General features: G+C 36.9%; 2 protein-coding genes across 4 annotated transcripts; one reads left to right on the forward strand and one right to left on the reverse strand.

Moving 5' to 3' along the window:
- Nucleotides 1–1,506: 1,506 nt before the first annotated feature.
- Nucleotides 1,507–7,320, forward strand: LOC116327491 (catechol O-methyltransferase domain-containing protein 1). 2 transcript variants are annotated; one of them, XM_031749101.2, is made up of 7 exons: nucleotides 1,507–1,642; nucleotides 3,443–3,567; nucleotides 3,682–3,787; nucleotides 4,614–4,732; nucleotides 5,633–5,687; nucleotides 6,820–6,953; nucleotides 7,052–7,320. In XM_031749101.2, exons 1-7 carry the CDS (start codon nucleotides 1,546–1,548, stop codon nucleotides 7,202–7,204), a joined length of 789 nt encoding a protein of 262 aa, XP_031604961.1. In that variant the 5' UTR covers nucleotides 1,507–1,545; the 3' UTR covers nucleotides 7,205–7,320. The 2 variants fall into 2 exon arrangements, with proteins under 2 accessions (XP_031604961.1, XP_031604962.1); XM_031749102.2 differs by lacking the exon at nucleotides 1,507–1,642 and adding an exon at nucleotides 1,941–2,091.
- A 1,318-nt stretch (nucleotides 7,321–8,638) lies between these two features.
- Nucleotides 8,639–13,851, reverse strand: LOC116327494 (voltage-dependent anion-selective channel protein 2-like). Of its 2 annotated transcripts, XM_039616361.1 has the most exons (10): nucleotides 13,701–13,834; nucleotides 12,965–13,016; nucleotides 12,803–12,874; nucleotides 12,625–12,674; nucleotides 10,483–10,635; nucleotides 10,355–10,407; nucleotides 10,039–10,266; nucleotides 9,795–9,945; nucleotides 9,607–9,664; nucleotides 8,639–9,520 (listed from the first exon to the last, which is right to left on the reverse strand). In XM_039616361.1, exons 3-10 carry the CDS (start codon nucleotides 12,867–12,869, stop codon nucleotides 9,429–9,431), a joined length of 852 nt encoding a protein of 283 aa, XP_039472295.1. In that variant the 5' UTR covers nucleotides 12,870–12,874; nucleotides 12,965–13,016; nucleotides 13,701–13,834; the 3' UTR covers nucleotides 8,639–9,428. The 2 variants fall into 2 exon arrangements, with proteins under 2 accessions (XP_039472295.1, XP_031604967.1); XM_031749107.2 differs by lacking the exon at nucleotides 12,965–13,016 and having other exon boundaries at nucleotides 13,701–13,851.
- Nucleotides 13,852–18,979: the final 5,128 nt, after the last annotated feature.

Below are 18,979 nucleotides of genomic sequence, written 5' to 3' on the forward strand. Positions count from 1 at the left end.
CCCATGGTAATCAGAGTACTAGGGGCAGTGACCCCCAATCTGGGCGAGTAACTCGAACAGATCCCAGAAACAACATCCGACATCTCTGTCCAGAATAGCACACACCTAGGGACAACAAAGATACTGTATAGGGCCCTCAAGCCCCCAGGCCTCTGGTAGATGACCTGAGACTGGAGGATAAAGGATGTGGATAAAGGGAATCTGCAAAGTACTACTGCAATATTACTGTAGTAAACTATAATAAATATAGTATTGGCCTCCGCACTGTAATAAAATGGAAACTTTGGCTTTATTAAAGTGTATAAACTTCCATAGAAATAAAAATATTGATTATGGGACACAACGTGCCACTGTGCCAAAGAAAAGTTCATTCCTGAGTGGCACTAAAGTTTAGAGTTTATGCTATCACTAATAGGGCTGAGAAAAATTATTTACATATATTATTTTCCTTATATCCTATAAAATTACTAGAAAAAACATCTTAAGCCCTACCTAAAATACCCTGAACCAACAGAATCATACTTAAGTATGTGAACTGTATGGAAACTAAAAACTACAGCCTAAAAAAACTAAATAAATCAGCGGAGATTCATTTACTTTTCAATTCTTAAAAACAAACGATTCAGTTTTCTTCAGTTTCAGATTTTCCTACTAATTCTGTATCAGTAAATAAATCAAAGTCCTGACCTACACTTGGCTGATGTAATATCAAGTGTTGCTATATTGATATTTCCCACAGAATATTAAATACACTGTAAATTCAATGTCACTGAATTGTTGCTGTTTATTAACTAAATTGTTTTTGATTATTTGTTACATTTGTTTCTTTAATCTGATTGAAACACTCTCACTGATTCTACAGCCTACTTTACAGTTTTCAGTCTATGGTTTCAGACGTAAAAATACGTGCTTTTGACATTGCATTTCATGATTTTTATTTCTATAAAACTTTATACTTCCATATTGCAATTTTTAAATTTTAACTTTACAACAATAACAGCTGTATTTACTTTGCAGATTTAGACAGCATATAAAACCTGATTAGATTTGACAGTAAACCATGTTTCTCATAAATAAATTAACCAAATAAATGATGAGTCACAGTGAGTCAGTTGCTGCACCACTAGAACAATAACCAGTGGTAGCGGGGATTATGCAATGGCATGCAACTTTAACCCCATCAATGCTCCACACGAAGAAACATGAAATATATAACATCATAAAATTAGCACCAAAAGTAACAAAAAGTATACTTACAATGACGTTTTATAGTGCAGAGCTATAGAAATGAAAACTTTTAACTTTCTGCATGAAACGTACTTCTAGCTCAGGTACTTGTTGATCATTAGAAATACACATTAATCTGTTTCAAATTTATTTAATCTGAATGTGCGTGTTTTATTAGGACTACAGTTACACTTTCTGATATTTGTCTCCTCGCATCTTTCAACCATAGTGACCCATTTTCTTTCTGTTAGGTTTCTGTTTTACAGTCCTATCAGGAGAGCTGAAGCAGGTCACATGACCGTCACTGTGAATACATGAATGGCCATATTTTTAAGGTTGGTTAAGCAGGAATTCAGTTATTCGCGTTTCTGTCGCACCTCCAGACCAACCACACCAGACCCGTCTCTACTTTGCGGTGAGTTCTTGTTTTCGTGCAGTCGATTGCAGCTACAGCATACAATTTATTTAAAACCCTGAGTGGGTATGCAACATGTTTTTTCCCTTTAGTTAAAATGATTCCGCCACTGTATTTATTATGTTTATCAAACACACATTCCTTTCTTGTCACCCTTTCTATCCGAATGGCCTCTGTTGTTTGCTTTGATTTTACATTTTACTCGCGGTGTTTTGTGCTAAGCAGAACACAAGACAGTAGGAGACGCAGACTCGTAGAATTGTAATCGCCTTTCACCCACCCCGGAGCGGCGCCTTTACGCGTAGTATTACGGTACAGTGGCGAGGAAACCCGGAAGAGCTCAAACAGCGGTTAATTTGTGAAAGAAATGTCTTTTCGTATCGTTTCTAAAGAAGGGCTGGTGGGCTCCGTCACGCTTGGTGTCGTTTTTGTCGCCGGCTATTTTATCGGTAAGTTCAAAGGCGGACAATGCTACAAAAATAATCCTTGTGACGTGACGTCGTCGCTAAAGCAAGAAAACCTGTCTGTAGCAAGGTGTGCGCAACGTGACTTAAAGCCGAGCCATAGATATGGTGTTTGTTTCTTTATGTTTATTATCAATGAGTGGAATACAGGAGAATTGTGTGTGACGCAAATTTCTGTGGTATTTTTAAAAATTGTATTTATTTATTACCGCAAGTTAAAAGCTTCAGGGTTATAGTGGTTTTATTATTGGAAGTTATGTTTACGCTTAGCCTGTATTTGTTGCGTTGTTTTGAACGGGAAATTTTCAAAAATCAGATCTCAGGATCTGTTTATCGTATTGTTTCTTCTTGTGAATACAGACAATTAAACAAAAAATATTCCACTTCATGTTTTGTCGCTGTAAACACTTCGACAAGTGCTGTTTATCTAAGAGGTAAAGAGCTTCGATTTGCTGATTTCGATTTCGATTGCTGATTTGGGGTCTAGTGAAATAAATATGAGGTTTCCAGTGATCTGGCTTTTAGTTAAGTTGTAAATTGTGTGAATTACCTTGGTACAACACAAACTGAAGAATACGTTGGTGCACTAATGAACTTATGAGAAGCTGAATCTGAAAAAAAAAAACACACACACACACAGCCTCCATAATCACATCAATCCTATTTTTAGATTCAGATTATATTATGTAATGCATAAAGTTTGTATAAGCCTGAGTGAACACCTAGTGTAAGGCTTTGCAGTACAAAGTCCTCTTCTAATCATATATTTGCTTCACTTTCTAGCTACTGTTGACCTTGATAGACTTACAAAAAAACCCCAACAGCTTCTGAAGTGACATTTACAATACAAATTGCATGGTTCACGTGCAAATAATAATTGTTTGTAATGTAATAAATGATTTATTGTCGACTTCAGTCTTAGAATCATCCCATACAGTTTGCTCAGTTTTAATCATAAAAGTTTATGAGTGTAAAAATGTTAGAAAAACTCCTTCAAAGAAGGATTAAATGCCATTTTACAGTAAATTAGGCCCCATATATATACAGATTCACAGATGCCACATGGATATGTTCTATGTCTACCAAATTATATTTAACAAAAGATGTCAGGTTATCTTATCTTACAATATTCAATATGAATTTTTTTGTCTTTGCTGCTGCTGCAATAATTTAATTTCCCTGTTGAAATCGTTTGGGTTTGAACTTAATCAAATAACTTCTACTTATTAACTAGATCTTAGGTTTCCTGAAAGATGTTTAAACTGGCTAGGGGTCCTCTGACATCATCGTGCTCTTAAGATCCTTATATCTTTTTATGGTTTGTTTGTGCCCTCAGGAAGAAAGAAATCTTCCATAATGAGCATTTCCAAAAGTCACCTCGGGGGAAAAGACAATCCACTGTTACAGTATGTTGTCAATCACTCCATGAGGGAGCATCCGGTGCTGAAAAAACTCAAACTGGTAAGGAGGTCTTGCTGCTTGTGCTCTGGCAAATCTATTGTAATAAATCTAATCAGGTTTCATATGGCATTATGAAATTTTATGTAACTGGCTTCCCGCTCCGCTTGCTTTCAGAGAACAATGGAAGACTCCTGGAACGGGATGATGGTTGCCTCTGAAGAGTCACAGTTATTGGCCAATTTGGCCAAACTAATAAAAGCTAAGAAAGCGATAGAGATTGGTAAGGGTGACAAACATCACACGAACATTCAACTGATAAAACATGTGCAGCTTTTATGACTGAGCTTTCTTTTCTCTTTTTTTCACCTGTTCAAACACAGTAACATTACACAATATGAACACAAAACACTGGCTACTTGGAGTGCACAGGAAATTGCATAGAGAGCAGGACATCTGTCTTCATCAAGTCTTCAAAGTGGACTGAACCTTTTTTTTGGCATGTTTAGCAATCAATCCTAATCAAGGAGCCGTGGAAGCTGCTTTAGTTCATTGCCAGACCAAAGTAAACTCAATTTTAATGATTGAATCAGTTTTATAATATGTGCTTTAGTAGTTGCAGTTGGCAGCAGATTAGAATCAAGGATAAAAATATTTATTTACTTTCTCCATCACCACCAAATGCATGCAAACTTCAGTGGCAATGTGACACGCAGTTTAAGATATAGATATAGATGTCTTTTTTAGGGATGTTTGTGGCTTATTAGGCTACTGACTTATCTGTTTAATAATTTTAAGCATGAGAAAGCACGAGTTTGACTGTATTTGTTGCTCCTTAAAATAAAAAAAATTATTTTACTTTAAATTATTTTGAAGACAAAGACACATCCTTGCTCTTAAAATTCATTCATTTCATCAGTGAGGCGCTCCCGTCCTGCATATTCACACATGTAAAAAGCTAGAATCCTAGGAATGTGCAGATGTGGTCAGGAAATCAATTTCTATAGCAAATTGTCTAAAAAAAATGAGAAAACTGTATTAAAGCATGCAGTATATCACATGCCCTTTCTGTTGTCATGCACAGTGATGATTTCTTCTTGCGTCTATAGGAGTTTATACAGGTTACAACACACTGAACATGGCACTGGCCTTGCCTGAAGATGGAGTTGTGATAGCATGCGATATCAGTGAAGAGTACACCAACATTGGTAAACCCTTCTGGAAAGAGGTATGCTTTAAATCTGGGTTTTATTGTTTTATTAAATGTAATAATGCTTATTACAAAGTGCCGAACAGTGCAGAGCATGATCAGTCATCACAGGGGAAGTATATAGCTCTGTCTGACATCTTTGCACATACTTTAGTAAAAGAAAAGCCTACTGTAACTGATTATAGATATCACATAAAGATATCACTTTATTAAACAAAAATGATTTCGCAGGTTTTTATTTTTTAAATGACTGATATATAAGAAATATTCAGATGATTCGTCTATGATGAGATGACTATGGCAGTGTAATTATGAAATATTGAAATAAAATCAAGCAAGAAAGTATTTGTGGAAAGGCAAATCTCTTAGCAGTGATTTGTGTCAACAGAACCTGAAGAGCTTAAATGGTCTGATTCTTATATAGCACTTTACACAACATGCCTCATCCACCTATTCACACCTATTCATACAAGCACTTTTTGTATGCTTAAGTGCTTTCTATCTAACATTAATACTCTGAGGGACGCATAAGAAAAGCTTTTGCATCTTGCCCGAGGATATTTGGCAGCAGCCAGAGATCGAACCACCAACCTTGTGATAAGCAGATGAACTGCTCTGCCTCCTGAGCTACAGCCATTGCTCACAGTGTCAATAAAGGTGGATTCCTACCTCTTTCACAAGCAGACTGTATTGTGGATAGATTTTCTCCCAAAGTCCCTGTGTCAAGGCTAAAGTCGCCATATCTGACTTTGATAATCTAGGTAAGAACAAGTGTTACACAATACATCTATGTAAGGGGCTCTGAAAGGTAACTGAATAATCATGCAGATAAATGTATCAGCAACAGGCTTCCTGATATTTTGTGACACACCCTTCATTTCTTTCATTCTTTAAAACATTGTTTCTTTCTGTTAACAGGCTGGAATCGAGAAAAAAATTGATCTGCGCATTCAGCCAGCACTGAAAACTTTAGGTACGGTAATGTTTCTCTTTATTTACTCTCATATGTTTAACTGGAGATTTGCATTTTACTGATAAAAATGTTCAAAAATGTCTTTCGGAAAAGGTCTGAGGATGCATTAATTTTCCTTTACTAGGACAGAGCAGCTTGTGGTAGTCTGCATCCAACAACTGATTTAATTACTCTGGGGGTGATGCTCTGTGAGTACTTCAGCTGGGAGGGAGGTTTTTGATAAGTTCAACCTGTTGAAAAAAAGAAAACCTGTTGCAGATACGGTTTAACGGAGGTTTGAGTCAGAGAGTTTGGTACCAGGGTAGCATGGATCGTTAGAATAACTTTCTGAAATCTTTCACCATGTATGATTTAATAAATACTGAAATTAAATAAATACTAAATAACTACTAAAGTAACATTGCAAGTAAAGTAGTACTTTATAGTCTTACATTCAGATGTTAAAATGGGATTTGGGAGGTGGTAGATCTGGTGTGCCTACTTAGGAATAAGTCACGTAAGGGTCATTTCACATCCACTGAATAATTATTTCCAGGCTGATGACCTGCAATTTCTCTAAATATGCTTCTTAAAGGAAAATTGCCAAATTTGAGCTTTTTACTGTTATAAGTTAAATTTAAAAAAAAAAAATACATTTTTTTTAAATTATGATGAAGTAATAAAAAGCTTGTGTGCAGCTGTGAAATTAGAAATAAAATCCAGCACTGACAGCACAGAGTGGAAAAAAAATAAACTTGCATATGAATTCACCATTAATGATGAGCAGCACCAATGTTGGCTTATGGTATTATATATAAATGTTGTTTTATAGCCCTTTCTTTATAGATTTCTATCACCCGTTCTTCTGATAAGGTATCTGACTGAAGTAAATGGCACTTGGTTGATCCATCCATCCTTTGCCTTTTATGTGAGCGTGCACAGAGCCTGAAGCAGAAAGCCTGGGTTAACAAAGAGAGACGATAATCACCGTTGTGTTAGCCGCTATCTCTGCTGAGGGTTTGCAGTTGATGCAAAGTAAGCCTAGCTGTGTCAAAGTTGCTTTGTAGTACACCAGCTGTGTGACAGCTACAATACCCTGAGATGGACATGTTAAGGGATTTTCTTTTCCCCTGTGTTTCATTGTCGCTTTCAGATGATCTCCTGTCTTCTGGCCAAGCAGAAACATTTGACTTCATCTTCATCGATGCTGACAAAGTTAACTATGACAACTACTACGAGAAGTCTCTGCAGCTGTTGAGAAAAGGAGGCATCATTGCTATCGACAATGTAAGCGCTACAACCAGAACAAGCATGAAACACACAAATTCTTGCACCGTGCCACTTCAAGCGGCAAATCCTCTATAAAAATGTGTCTGGTGCTGCAGGTGCTGTGGGGTGGGAAGGTGCTGAATCCGTCCCCAGATGACGCCGACACTGTGGCCATTGACAAGCTGAACAAGAAGCTGCACAGAGATACCCGAATTAATCTGAGCATGCTGACAGTGGGAGATGGAGTCACCCTGGCCATCAAATTATAGTGCACATCTGAGAAGTGCAACAATTTATACACTTTATAGGGAAACACTGGGTTGCTGCTAGTGCACAGTACTTTAGTTATACAATAACAGGATTTGATTAAAAAAATAAAAATCTCCATGTGTTTTGTTTTTGCATTATTTCACTAAACTGACTTCATATAATATCCTCTAATTGGCATCAAGTTAGACGTTTGGTTGATTTCAGTGCTTTATTGTCAAGGACACACACAAACAGCTCCCCGATTAGTTTCGCAGTCCTCAAATGGGAAGTAAGGTGGTTAATTCACTCAAGACTCAGAAAATGAGAATGCATTTAGCATTGACTTGCAACTTAGCAGCTATTGAAGGTAGCAGAGGTCCTAAACTCTTAACTGAGCACAATCAAGCCTCTGTAGGAAACAAGTCCAAACCAAGAGGCTGGCTTCAGTCTTCAGAACATATTTTGTTAGAGTGACCCTTCCACAGTACTAACAATACACAAATGAAAGTAGAAAGAGTTTAAATAAGGGCAAATTCTACTGTGTGCAAAGTTCCTCTTAGTCATCTTGGATTTAGCTGTGTCAAAGGTCATCTGGTAGCCTGCCAACCATCAATCCACATTTGTTTTATTGTTCAGATTTTTGGGGGGTTTTACTGTGGAAAAATACAAACATTTGACAAACTTTCACAATAATAAAAAGGTTATGAGAATACTAAGAGTATAAGACTAATAATTTCCAATAAATACAATCCATTATTGTCTAGAAATATCTAGAAAGACAGTTTCACTAACCCTGGCTAACAGCACCAAAAACAGCAACTGTTACTTAACAACTCACCTCAAAATTGCTGTCATCAGTCAGAAGTGAGCTTCACAGATTCAAAATGTCCTTTGACAAAGTTTTAAAGCCTCTTCTAGAGTAAATAAAGGTGGATGATTCTCACATGCCACTGACAGCTGAGGTAAACAGTGAACTGACCGCTTACACAATAGGAAAAATCTTTGGTGTTAACCCAGTCCAGAATATGAATGCATTCACTACAAATCAAAGGTTGCCAGTTTTTGAGGTAACTGAGGTAAAAACAGATTATTCCCTGTTTTTTGCTAAGTGATATTACAAAATGTTCTTATGCAAACAGTAGTAGAAACACGTCAGCAAGCTGACTGTGGAAGTTATGGGTTACAGTCTAAACTTAACTAAAATTTTGTTTTTGATCTCTCTCGACTGGCTCAAACATGTTTGTCCTATAGGAGCAAACTGTAGCTAGGATTATGCACTAAACTGAGAGGCATAAGAAAACAACCCAGTCGACTGTATTCTGCCCTAACCTTCTGTGTGAAAAATAAGAGTATTTGATTAAAATAAACTGCACATGTTTTGTTATTGCATTATTTAAATAAACTGACTTTGTATAATATCCCTAATTGGCATCAAATTAGAGGTGAGCAGAAAGTTTGATTTCAGGACTTTATTGTAAAGGTAGACACACACCAACACACAAACAGCTCCCTGATTAGTGTCACAGTTCTCAAAGGGGAAGTAAGGTGGATAATTCACTCAGTCACTCAAGCCACAGTGAGGGAAATAAAAATGTATTTAGCATAGCCTTGCAACTTAGAAGCAGCTAGCAGAGGTCCTAAACTCTTCAGTCAGAACATTTAAGCATCAGTCACACTGCTCTTTAGTTATTTTCTCTAAGAAAACAACTAAAGCACAGCCAGGAGGCTGGCTTCAGTCTTCATAGCATATTTTGTTGGAGTAACCCTTCCACAGGCAGCATAGTACTACCAAAATATAAATAAAATGTGCAAATAAAACAAAAGGAGAAAGAGCTTAATTAAGGGAAAAAAATCCTACTGTGCAAAATAACACCTCAGGTTTACATTCTATGTGATCACACTTTAGCAAAGGAACAAGGTTTTGTTTTCAGAACCACTCTTGGACTGTCAAACTCAAAAACAGCTCATGTTCAACAGCGAGTGGAAGGTTTTTCTATAATTATTATTATGGTATACTGAAAGGAGTAATAGCTGATTAATAAATACATGTGACTGACTACTTATTGTAACCACAATCAAAGGAAGTAGGTGGAAAGGTTTCCATCTCATCAGTGCTTGTGTCCTGGGGGTTCTACTTTGTTTTGGCTTAGTCGTTAAAATATACGTTGCTGACCACACAGGAAGGCAGAAGGCCAGGTTCTGCCGATAATCCTTCCTCTTCTTATGAAGTAGCAGAGATTATCCTTATGCCTCCAATTCCAGGCCTAGACCTAGTTTGTGGCCACCAGCATTGATATTCTTCCCATCAACAAGTGCAGAGAGGGTGAGTTTCATGCCTGAAATATTAAGTGAACTTAATGAAACGAGGTCCTTAAGATGTAGAAGTGTTTTTATTGGACATTATTAATGAGGTTGTTCTTACCGGGCCGGAGAGTCTGGGTGTATCCAACTCCTACCAAGCTGGCATTATTCACCTTAGCCTGGAGGGGGAAAAAAAAAAACCACATTAAATCATTTAAGCACTGAAAGTTACTGTTACTCTTTGATTCTAGACTACAAACTAGACTTTATAATACCTTTAAAATGTAAGAAAAGGTGAGAATATCTTACTGATATGGAGGCACTGGAGTCTAACTGGTATTTAGCAGCGATTCCAAAGGAAGTGCCGTTGTTGCCCGCTGTCCAGGCAAGATTCACAGCGGTCTCCAGGTCATCATTGACCTTTTGATAAATAGAGCCACCAAACTCTGAACCATCATTTCTGAGGGAAATGGGGGAAAACAAATACACATTACACCTTGACTCATGGATCAATAAATTATATTAGAAATCATTAAAATATCAAAAAACCTACACATTGGTGTGGAGCTGGAAGTCCCCAGTTTTGTAACCAACAGCAAAGTTGCTCTTGGTCATCTTGGATTTGGCCGTGTCAAAGGTCATCTGGTAGCCTGCCAACCATCCCTCATATCCGGCCACTGCTGCTCCATGAATAGTAGGACCAGCAAAGTCTAAATCTACGTCAACACCGGCATTAAGGTACTCCCTTTTATAAGCAGTTTTAACCTTGCCACTCTTCTTGCTGTGAAATTCAAATGAACATTTTACATAAGATTATTGAGTTAGTAACAGGTTGCCAATAATACATTTCAAATCAGTAAATAACCTACCCAGTATTAGGTGAAAATGTTGTCTCAAATGTAAGTTTCAGGCCTTTGGTGATCTAAAGAACGAAAAGTCATTTACTTTCCAATTTTATATTTGGAATGATCCACACTACAGCCAAGATATAAATTACCTGATCCTCGACACAAACTTCTGTCCCAAGAGTGTTTTCCGTGGTCCACTTCTCCGTGAACGTCAGCCCATATTCAGCCCATTTGTACTTGGTTTCAAGGGTTCCAGTGACCTTGCTGGTATCGACATTGGATGAGCCTGATGTTTTAAATTCCTGAAACAAATAAATGAGGGAAAACAATACTGGTTAGAAAAGTCTGTTATCTGTCATACATACAAATGTTAATAAGTCTGATGTGTATTTTAGTGTATGGTACCACTTGTGCATTGTACAAATTACTCTTGTATAGTACTTTAACCTTTTTTTAAATGTACCGTAGTTTTCTTATTTTTCTGTTTTTACTGTTTTCTAAATATAAACAAGTTCACCTTTTCTGACCCTTGTGCTGCTGTCAGAAGTTAACTTCTATCTATTTCAGACTGTCTCTATATATTTTCTAGATTTTACATCAAACATAATAACAGGAGTCAAAACAATTATCCATTTAATTTATATGTCAGAATTTAAATAAACAGTTCAAACAAAGTTGACTGATTTTTTTCAATAAATAACAATTTATAATTAAATGTGGTCTGATCTTCATTTCACAATTACAGACAAGCACAATCTGATTAAAGTAATAACTCACAAAACAGTTGTACTTCATGATTCTCCTGAAAACATTGAGTATTAACGCACAACACAGCTTTTGTTTTGTTTTTTAAATTATTCAGTGGTTAGTTTATTTGTGTGTTTGGAGTTACAATCTTGTTGCGTTTAAGTTCGCAGTGCCTTATCCCATCGATATTTCTATTATTATAGAAGTTACACTTCTATAATAATCCTTCTAAAGGTCCTGCGAAAGCTGGTGTGTTTTGCAGCAACTAATCCTTCCAGAGAAGAGCAGATTTCCTTTTGTCATCCTCCTTAATGGGAACACCTGACTCCAAGAAGGTTTTAGAGAAGTCACTAATACAAAGCTTTACATACTTTTTCAAACCTGCACTGCATGCTTAGTGTGTTCACTGAATACATATTTGTGTGCCTAGTTCAGTTAGATTGAATTTATCGTTAAGTGCGACTTGGATCAAATTATGTTTTATTTATATTACTGTATAAATTGCAGTAATCATGGATTAACAAGCTTTTTTTCCTCTTCTTGGATTAGCCAAAGAAAACAAATAAACCAATGGCCACAAGTTTTCTTGCAATTTTATCCATAATTTAGCGCTGGGGAGCATACCAGATGTAGTGAGGTCATGCCTGATGTGACGTTTTCAAAGGTGCAACAAAATCAACCTGTTTTGTGTCTTTAAATGGATTAGACTGTAAAGACCACAATGACGCATCTTAAGTGAAAACCTGTCATATAACCAATGAAACCAAAAAAAAATCTCAAAAATAAACTCACAACTTACTTACTTTTAAAAGGACAAACAACACAAGACATAACTTCCTATGAAAAATTGACAATTTGTAACACTACTTTAGAAAGTTCCATCACTAAACAGCATACTCAGTAACACCAACTGTTAGGACCACACAGCACCAGGAAACTGGGCGAGGCAAAGAAAGCACGTTAACAACTGTTTTTACATGGAGACAGAATTATTTTACCACCAAAGTTTGGAAGACTAACTCCAAATGGAGTTCAAAGCTACATTTCATGGCTTTGCTGTGGAAACATCAACACAAACAAGCCAGATGCTGACTTTATATGACAACAAAAATTGGCATTACAGTTTACTGCATTTCCCTCTTGTTAGCAGAACAGTGGAGCATTTATTTTACTTATGATTTATCTCTTTTTATGAGGATATTAAAGTCTCATACTCCCCAGGCAGAAGAATCAGCCACTGCCAAAATACAGAAAAGCCCATTTATGAAAATAATAATAAAAATACAATGTTATGCAGCAGGAAACCTGCAAGAGTATGCAAGAAAAAAAGTGCCTTGATACAAATGTTTGGTCATGCTGCTCAGCATTAATATGGAATCACATATTTGATAAAATGACAGTAATGTTTGTTTGCCATTTAGGATCTGCAGGCCCTTTACCTTCTGACCTATTTGTTGACATTTCATATCTGTGATAACAATAACAATATTAGTATACATTACCTACATTCCACTACTGGATGTTATATTTACAGTTAAACTCACCACTCCACTTGAAGACTTAGTCTTCACATCAAGCTTGACGAGCCCAAAGCCTGCAAAGACAATGACAGTCAGATACTACTTCCTGTGCTTGGAAAAGGCATTTCCAGCCGCAGACCTGACCTCTTCAGGTCAGCAAATACACACTTATAAAGGTGCCTTTTATCTTTCTTCCAGTTACCGTATCCCTTATTGAAGATGTCCTTTGCTGATTTGCCCAGGTCTGCATATGCCGGAGGGACTGCCATTCTGCCTATTTACACAAGAAAAAAGCGAATGTAAATGGTGACACAGGAATATAGTTTGTTTTTAAAAGTTAGTTAATAAAAGAATTAAAACCAACCACATGTATAGACATGAGCAAAATGGGTGTCTGTAAAGTGTGATAGCTGTGGCTGTCACATGGAGAGGAAAAAAGATTAAAATTAAAAAATTAACAACTAGAAATGATGAAACATTATACAGTGAATGCATTAAGCACCCAAAAATAACTAAGAGAGAAGTAGTAAAGTCCCAGCTATTAAAACAGGATAGACAATTTAAACCTTGACTACAATTACTGTTTTTGTCAAGTATTTTTAACTCCAAGATTTTATTTTAATAGTTTTGTGTTTAACTGCTGTCACTAGCTATATATATATAAAGACACCAGTGCAGGTGTCTGTCACCTTATTCTCAAGGTTAGACCGACGTTTTCAAGTAACCACAGCATGGAGGTTATTGGCTAAGAAGCCAAAAGGCTATAACAGATTGCATACAAAACAGTTTTAAATAGTACGGAAAAAACTAAGTGAGCATCTCGGTCATGGATTCAATAAGTGAACTGAGCTTTACTTTGAAGACGTTATCAAAATTAAAGAGTTTTAGTTGACTATACATTTATTTTCCATGCAAATACTTGCAAACACAGCACTATGCGTAATCACAAGAGTGTAGTAAGGGCATAAAATAGAATTACATACAGTCTATGGGTAGGGGGCGTTTTCTAGCTAGCAAATAGGATGTCTGACAGCGGTACCCCCTGCACTACAACAAATAAAACACGGATAACCTGTGTAAATACTCAGCCTAGTACTTACCGAGAGTTTCTTCTCTTTGTTATACACCCACTAACTTGACAGATAAGAAAAGCTGCGGAATGAGCGAGTACAGCCGGTGTAGGACGATATGGAGGAGACACCGCAGCAAACAACCTGCTGACCTCGGCGCCGCAGGACCCGAAAATATAGCTGTGCGTTTTGTGCCCGACTGAAATAGGAATCACGTAGTAATTGTTTAAATCACATGGATATTAATGTATACATAAATTATATTATTTTACAACAGGAATCTGAATTTTGAAAAAGTGACTTTCATGTTACAAATGCGAGAGGTCTTCCAGGCAAGTGGAAGACCTCTAAATTACCATGGCAACCTACATACTACTGAAAGTTACGGGCTTTTGCGTACAGAGCAGTACAGAACTACATCGGTGCAGCTCACCATATCTAACCCATTCAGGTTTTACATAATCAGGAGGAAAAGGCTTTGATAACAGGATACACTCGTTGATCACTTTATTAGGTACACCTCTTTACCTGCTCGTTAAGACAACCATCTTGTAGCAGGCCCTAGCATCAATCATGACAGAAGAGAGTCTTTAACGAGACAGTCGCTTATTTTCTTCATCAGGATACATAGGGTAGTTCTGAGCAACCTCTGAGCATTTTTGGACATCGTTTGAACGTCGTAAAAACTACAAAATAAAATATATAGTCCTTTTGTTGTAAACACTGTCACAACCATATAGTTGTGTCTCTTCTTTGCGTGTACTTTTGTTTAAACTTTTCTTTTTTCTTTAAAAAAAACTTTTATTATAGCTCTATGGCGTAGAAAAAAAAACTCTTGTTTTCTGTTGTCTGTTATATAATATTAGGGATGTTTGTGACAATTAATTTCTTAATCGGCTGGACTAACCAATAGTCCACAACTAGGAAACACTGAAATTTAAAGTTAAGTTTGAAAACAGTTTTTAAAAAAAAAATACCCCATTCCAAAATGTCTTGTGACAATCTCATTGGCTTAGGGAGTGATGATGTCATAGGGCGATCTTAAGAATCTTAAGTCCTTTGATGTTTTTCCTTAAATAGGGGTGAGACACAGCAAGTTTTAGTTCGTTTCAGCAGCATCTGTGTTTGCAGCCTAAGAAACGTTCACCACAGGAACATTTGGAAAGCTTTTCAAAGTCATCGTATAGAAACTCCAACATGTTTCCAAGAAACAAACAACCAGTTCAAAAAGATTATGCCGCCTCTCCTTCCTGGCGTGGCCGGCCAATTTCCCCAAATGGCGTCTCATCCTTCCAAAGGGCATTAGAGGAGAGTAGGAAGGAAAACTACCTTCTCCAGAAAAAAATGCAACAAATTGAAGAAGAGAAACTTCAACTGGAGGACAAGTGTAGACGAATGGAAGCCCAAAATAAAGAGCTGGAAGAAAGACAACAGCGCCAGCCGGACATAAAAATTATTAATGAGGGCTGGGGAATCAAGTTTGCTCAGTCCCGAGAGCAGATTGTGCACCTCATTAAAGAAAACAAGCAAAAGAGTGCAGAACTAAAAGAAATGACCAACCAGCTCCAAGACAAGAAAACGATGACTGATAAGATACAATGGGATCTCCAACATGGGACCAAAGGTATCAGCTGCTCCAAAGACAGCTCCATGAAGCTGTGGAAGAAAAGAAAGAAATCCTCCAACAGAAGGAAGAGCAGGACAAAAAGCAAAGGGACATGCAGCACGAACTGAAGAGCATGCAGGAAAAACACCGAATGCTGAAAGAAAGCCTGGATGAAACACTGCGCCAAAATAAAGACCTTCTTCAACAGAAAGAGCAACAGCAGGAAAGACTGAAAGAAGGAAAACGTATTGTCCAGGACTTTGAGTCTAAAAATCTAAAACTGCAAGAGTTTTGTAATCAGCTGGAGGACAAAGCAACTAAAGTGGAAAAAGAAAAGGAAAAACTGGAGAAACGCTGCTCACAGATGCAGAAAAGGATCGATCAGATAGCGAGAAACAACTCAGAGCTCGTTAAGGGGATTTTGGTGGAATTCAATAACTTGAAGCGTGAAAACACTGAAATGCAGGCACAAAAACAACAACAAGACAAAATACATGAAGACCTGCAGCTCACGCTCCAAGAAATCCAGAAAAGAAATGAGCAGTTAGAAGACGAGCACAAAGAAGTACAACAGAGAAATGCAGACATGCACAAGGACAAGCTGATACAGGAGGCAACATCCAAACAACTCAAAGATAAGCTTGAAGAACAACAAGCAACATTAGAAGAGGTGGAACAAAGATGTAAGAAACTTGAAAAGCAAAACGCAGAAACAGTCGATGAGTTGAGAAATCTCATCCTGGAGAAAAAAGCGCTTGTGGAAAAGTGCATGAAAAAGAAGACAAAATGGTTCCGCTTGTTCCGGAGGAGAGATGCTATTGCTTCCTCACCTGATGTAGCCTCGTCTTGCTCCACCTCTGTTCACCCCCCCAACCAGTCCCGGCAGTTGACTGTCCCCTCCTGAGCCTGGTTCTGCCGGAGGTTTCTGCCCGTTTAAAGGCAGTTTTTCCTCCCCACTGTCGCCAAGTGCTTGCTCAGAGGGGATTGTTGGAGTTTTTTTTTTTTTTTACCTTTTTTTCTTTATTTACTTGTTTAACTTTTTTCATTATTACTTCATTTTACCTTGTTTCTTTATTTACTTGTTTAACTTTTTTCATTATTACTTCATTTTACCTTTTTTCTTTATTTACTTGTTTAACTTTTTCATTATTACTTCATTTTACCTTGTTTCTTTATTTACTTGTTTAACTTTTTTCATTATTACTTCATTTTACCTTTTTTTCTTTATTTACTTGTTTAACTTTTTTCATTATTACTTCATTTTACCTTGTTTCTTTATTTACTTGTTTAACTTTTTTCATTATTACTTCATTTTACCTTTTTTTCTTTATTTACTTGTTTAACTTTTTTCATTATTACTTCATTTTACCTTGTTTCTTTATTTACTTGTTTAACTTTTTTCATTATTACTTCATTTTACCTTGTTTCTTTATTTACTTGTTTAAGGTTTTTTCATTATTACTTCATTTTACCTTGTTTCTTTATTTACTTGCTTGTTTAACTTTTTTTTCAACTTATCTAAATAATAAACCAATTGAATTTATCCTTTGAGTATTTTTCATCTCATCTTTACAGAATTCTTCCAAAACATTTTCAAACATTCAGATCTGCCTTTTATTTTCTTCTTGAAACCTCATAAATGGTGAACTAAAAACCCTGGAATATGGTTTGAAACATTGTTTCAGCTGAAACCGGCATAACATGCTTGAGTGTGTGTGTGTGTGTGTGTGTGTGTGTGTGTGTGTGTGTGTGTGTGTGTGTGACAGGTGACAGGGTATCACTAGTTAGGTCATCATGTTTAGACTCATTCACTCCTAAATTATTTAGGCCAAATATTTAAAACAGTGTCATTGCATAAACATTTTCAACTGACTTCAATCGCACAAATGCAGAAATAATTATTTGCAGTATCTTATTTATTATGAGAATGTCATGACTGATCATTTGCACCTACACCACCAAAAATGGGGGCAAAAGGGAGGAGATCATGTTTAATCGGTTAGAAGAAAAGGTTAGAAATATAAGTGCCGACATGAGCAGTGTCCACAGAAACCTCTGAATTGCAGCTCAAAGCTCATATAAACCATTTCTACAACCACTAAACAAAGCAAAGACACCAAACAGTTAAAAGAGCAGTTACGTCACCACGAATCTGTGGTCAGGTAATATCCATATTTTGATTGATGTTTTTCTGGAGTTAAATGTGAACCGAAGCATATTTTCAAAGGTGTTATATGCTATAAAATACTTTTAAATAAAATAATCTCTAATAAATTAGGTGTGGGAAATAAAAAAATCGAATTTTTCTATGTTTGAGTCACAGTAACTTTTAGTTACAACACTTTCAAGCACGTTTAAGAGCCACATCTGAAATTCAAGCACTTTTCAAACCTTGAAAAGACAATATTAAAATTCAAGCATTTTCAAGGATTTCAAGAACCCTGTATATGACTCTTAAGTCCATGATCTTCATCATATTGCCTGTTCTGCAGGTCACGGCTTCAGGGCCGATCCTTTAAAAGTCTGCAGTGTCGATTTTCTGATTCACGTTACTGCTTTCTACACACCTTTTGTTTGATTTTTTTCACCTTACATAAAACACTTCCCCCGTCTCACAAAATGACTTTCACATTAATGACACTGATTGCATCTGCAACCTCTTCAAAATGTAGCATTTATTTAATCAAATAATAATACAACTTTTTAAGAAACTCTTTTGTAATTAAAAATCCTGGTCAACCAGCAGTGGTTACTTACACTAATAATACACACAAATCAACTTTTTCAGTCCTTTGAGATTTTAACATAAGACTTTGAGTGTAATGGATCTAAAACTGTTTAAATTTTCAGAGCCCTCTACAGCCTGGTAACATGGAGACTTTAAAAACATCAGCAGGTTTCAGTAGTGTAGTCTAATTTGTTCTTTTCATTTAATAATAAAGTCCATATTATATCAACAGCTACATTCACCCTGGAGAGAAACTAGTGATGGGCCACAGATGGGCCACAGCAGCAAAAGACCACACTCGATTGGTAGTAAAGCTTTGCGAGTATAACTTTGAAGCATGTTACAAACCTGGACAGGACAACACTAATGGGGATGGCTATTCCAAGATTCCTTACCAGGAAGAACCTAAGGGAAGGACACAGATAAGGACATTTTTTAAAGTGTGTCCTGACAAAGTGCATGCATGCTTGGCCTGCCAGATGTAGCAAGAATGCTGAAACTGACTTGAAAATCAAGGTACAATCAACCCCGGGAAAAGCTATCAGTGGACAGAGTTCGGAGGTGGCAACAACACAAAAAACTGATTCCATTATTAGGCTAGTGTACTAGAAAGTTAGGAAGGGCACCAAAATGAGCCGTGCTGAACTGCACACATCAGCACTTGACGAAAGGCGACTTTACCAGCTACTTGATCACCTTAGGCTTTATCAACGTGTGCTATACACACAAAGACTCCATGATGGGGAAGAGATTCAGCAGCTCATTGTCCCAGAGTCCTTGCAACAAAAGGTATGCAAGAGCCAACATGAACTTGGGGGGCATTTCAGTGCAAAGCGCACCCTCAGTCTGTTGAGGAGGAGCTACTATTGGCCCACAAGGAGTAAAGATATTAAGGACTGGCTCCAGCAGTGCAAGCAGTGCACACTGGCTACAGGCATCCAGTACCCAGTGACATGCAGCAATATTGCAACACCA

Source organism: Oreochromis aureus, linkage group 8 (genome assembly GCF_013358895.1).
Source record: "Oreochromis aureus strain Israel breed Guangdong linkage group 8, ZZ_aureus, whole genome shotgun sequence".
NCBI lineage: Eukaryota > Metazoa > Chordata > Actinopteri > Cichliformes > Cichlidae > Oreochromis > Oreochromis aureus.

Excerpts from the sequence above, each read along its gene's own strand:
- LOC116327491 (XM_031749101.2), top strand. The coding sequence starts at position 1,546 with ATGGCCATATTTTTAAGGTTGGTTAAGCAGGAATTCAGTTATTCGCGT. Across the intron at positions 1,643-3,442 it reads AGACCCGTCTCTACTTTGCG|GAAGAAAGAAATCTTCCATA; the intron begins GTGAGTTCTTGT and ends TTGTGCCCTCAG. Across the intron at positions 5,688-6,819 it reads GCCAGCACTGAAAACTTTAG|ATGATCTCCTGTCTTCTGGC; the intron begins GTACGGTAATGT and ends TGTCGCTTTCAG.
- LOC116327494 (XM_031749107.2), bottom strand. The coding sequence starts at position 12,869 with ATGGCAGTCCCTCCGGCATATGCAGACCTGGGCAAATCAGCAAAGGAC. Across the intron at positions 10,636-12,624 it reads CTAAGTCTTCAAGTGGAGTG|GAATTTAAAACATCAGGCTC; the intron begins GTGAGTTTAACT and ends TATTTGTTTCAG. Across the intron at positions 10,408-10,482 it reads AAGTTTGTGTCGAGGATCAG|ATCACCAAAGGCCTGAAACT; the intron begins GTAATTTATATC and ends TTCGTTCTTTAG.